At 30.4% G+C, this 1,639-nt stretch overlaps 1 protein-coding gene across 1 annotated transcript in view; it reads left to right on the plus strand.

Annotated features, from left to right (window-relative positions):
• Positions 1–940: 940 nt before the first annotated feature.
• Positions 941–1,639, plus strand: part of LOC106691938 (zinc finger MIZ domain-containing protein 1) — a gene marked incomplete at both ends in the record, with an annotated part of 10,487 nt that continues 9,788 nt past the window's right edge. Inside the window, 2 exon segments of the mRNA XM_067049823.1 lie at positions 941–1,060; positions 1,506–1,627. Coding sequence (XP_066905924.1) covers positions 941–1,060; positions 1,506–1,627 — 242 coding nt within the window.

A 1,639-nucleotide genomic window follows, 5' to 3' on the forward strand; every position in this document is an offset into this window, starting at 1 on the left:
AAAACATATTAAAACCCTTTATACATCAAAATATACTATTTACTAAAAAAAGGAGCATATTACAATATATATATATAAATTTCAAATATCATAAATTTATTAAAATAAAATGAATGGAATTTTATATTTTTTAAACTTAAATTCTCATATCTTAAAAGATAGCTTGGGTTCAAATTATAAACTTTAATATTTAACAGATAATACAATTTTATTTAAATTTTACAACATAAAAGACTCTTTTCTCAGGGCGGGTTTCTAGGCAATCAAAAACAGACACTTTACTATTCTTTCTACAAATACAATAAATTTCAGTTAGAAACAAAACTAATCAATTACACAATCTTCTTTTGATGGTTTATGACTGTTGAAATCCTCTTGTCTATGATGCTATCCAACTCCTAACAATGGCTTCCAGTCCTTCCCGCTTCTCGCCGAACGGACGTCTCCCCAAGCCAGCAAAATCAAGAGTGCCCGTTTCCTCTCCTCTATCTTCAATGTTTACTAATCAATCCAAAAATAATCGATTGTTGAACAATCGCTCCGCTTTACTTGCAATGATTTGTGATACAAACAGTCTATTGACAATTGTTATGTTCTTCTATTTCTTCTTTGATTATTCTTTTTCTATAATTACTCTATAGAAACAACAAAAGTTGAAAAACTTCAATCCATCTCAACACAAACAACCCAATGAACACTTCGGAAGGACGCGCACCGCCATCTTTCTTGTTTTGAACAGCGTATTTATTTTAGACAAAGAAAACTGGTTAGCTTGCTTTTTGATTTAAAATAACAAATAAACAATACTGAAACAATATACATAAAATAAAAACGTAATTAAAATCACTTATCTATAAATATCAACTATTTATTAAAAAAGAGGATATTACATTAGGATAGTACATATATATATTTTTCATTTATATTCAACGTCTTGCAGGGGGGAAACGGAGGGCAGGCGTACCACAGGAGACTGGCACCATACACAAGCCCCACAATGCACATGAACCAAAAAAAATGGCAGTCCAATCCAAGCCCAGGACCTGCTCTCACGCCTCAGGTATGCGATAATTAAATTGTATACATTTACTTAATATAATTTTCCTTATTCAATTATAAAAAAAATTCTTTTCCCTGAAATATTTTTATAACTTTCAATGAATTTCTTTAGTTTCCAGTAAAAAACAAAATGGCCATTATGAGAGTTATGTTTGTATTGTTAAAGAAATCACAGTAACGTTTAAGCCAATATACAAGGAACACTCAGTACTATAAAATGATACAATACTTAAGTCATAAAATTGGGTTTACGTTCATACTTCTAACATTAAAAGCATTTTATCAATTTGTTAGAAACAATCTCACTTTCAATTCAACAACTAAATTATATTTAACAGAATATTATGTTTGAAATGTCTTTTTATTAAGCTCAACAATAATTAAAATTGAAAAATAACATTTCAAGCATTGAGTTTTCTTAGTTAAAAAAATTAATATTGTTTCAGTATGGTGCTGGTTATGGCACAAGGGCCACAGCATCCGAAGCTCAATACCAGGATACGGTGACATTCACTGGAAACAGAGCTATGAAGGACAATGTTAAGCAGCAAGCAACTCCCCTTTGCCAGTACCCATATCA

Source organism: Halyomorpha halys, unplaced genomic scaffold (assembly GCF_000696795.3).
Source record: "Halyomorpha halys isolate HHAL.00 unplaced genomic scaffold, Hhal_1.1 Scaffold5304.1, whole genome shotgun sequence".
Classification (NCBI taxonomy): Eukaryota; Metazoa; Arthropoda; class Insecta; order Hemiptera; family Pentatomidae; genus Halyomorpha; species Halyomorpha halys.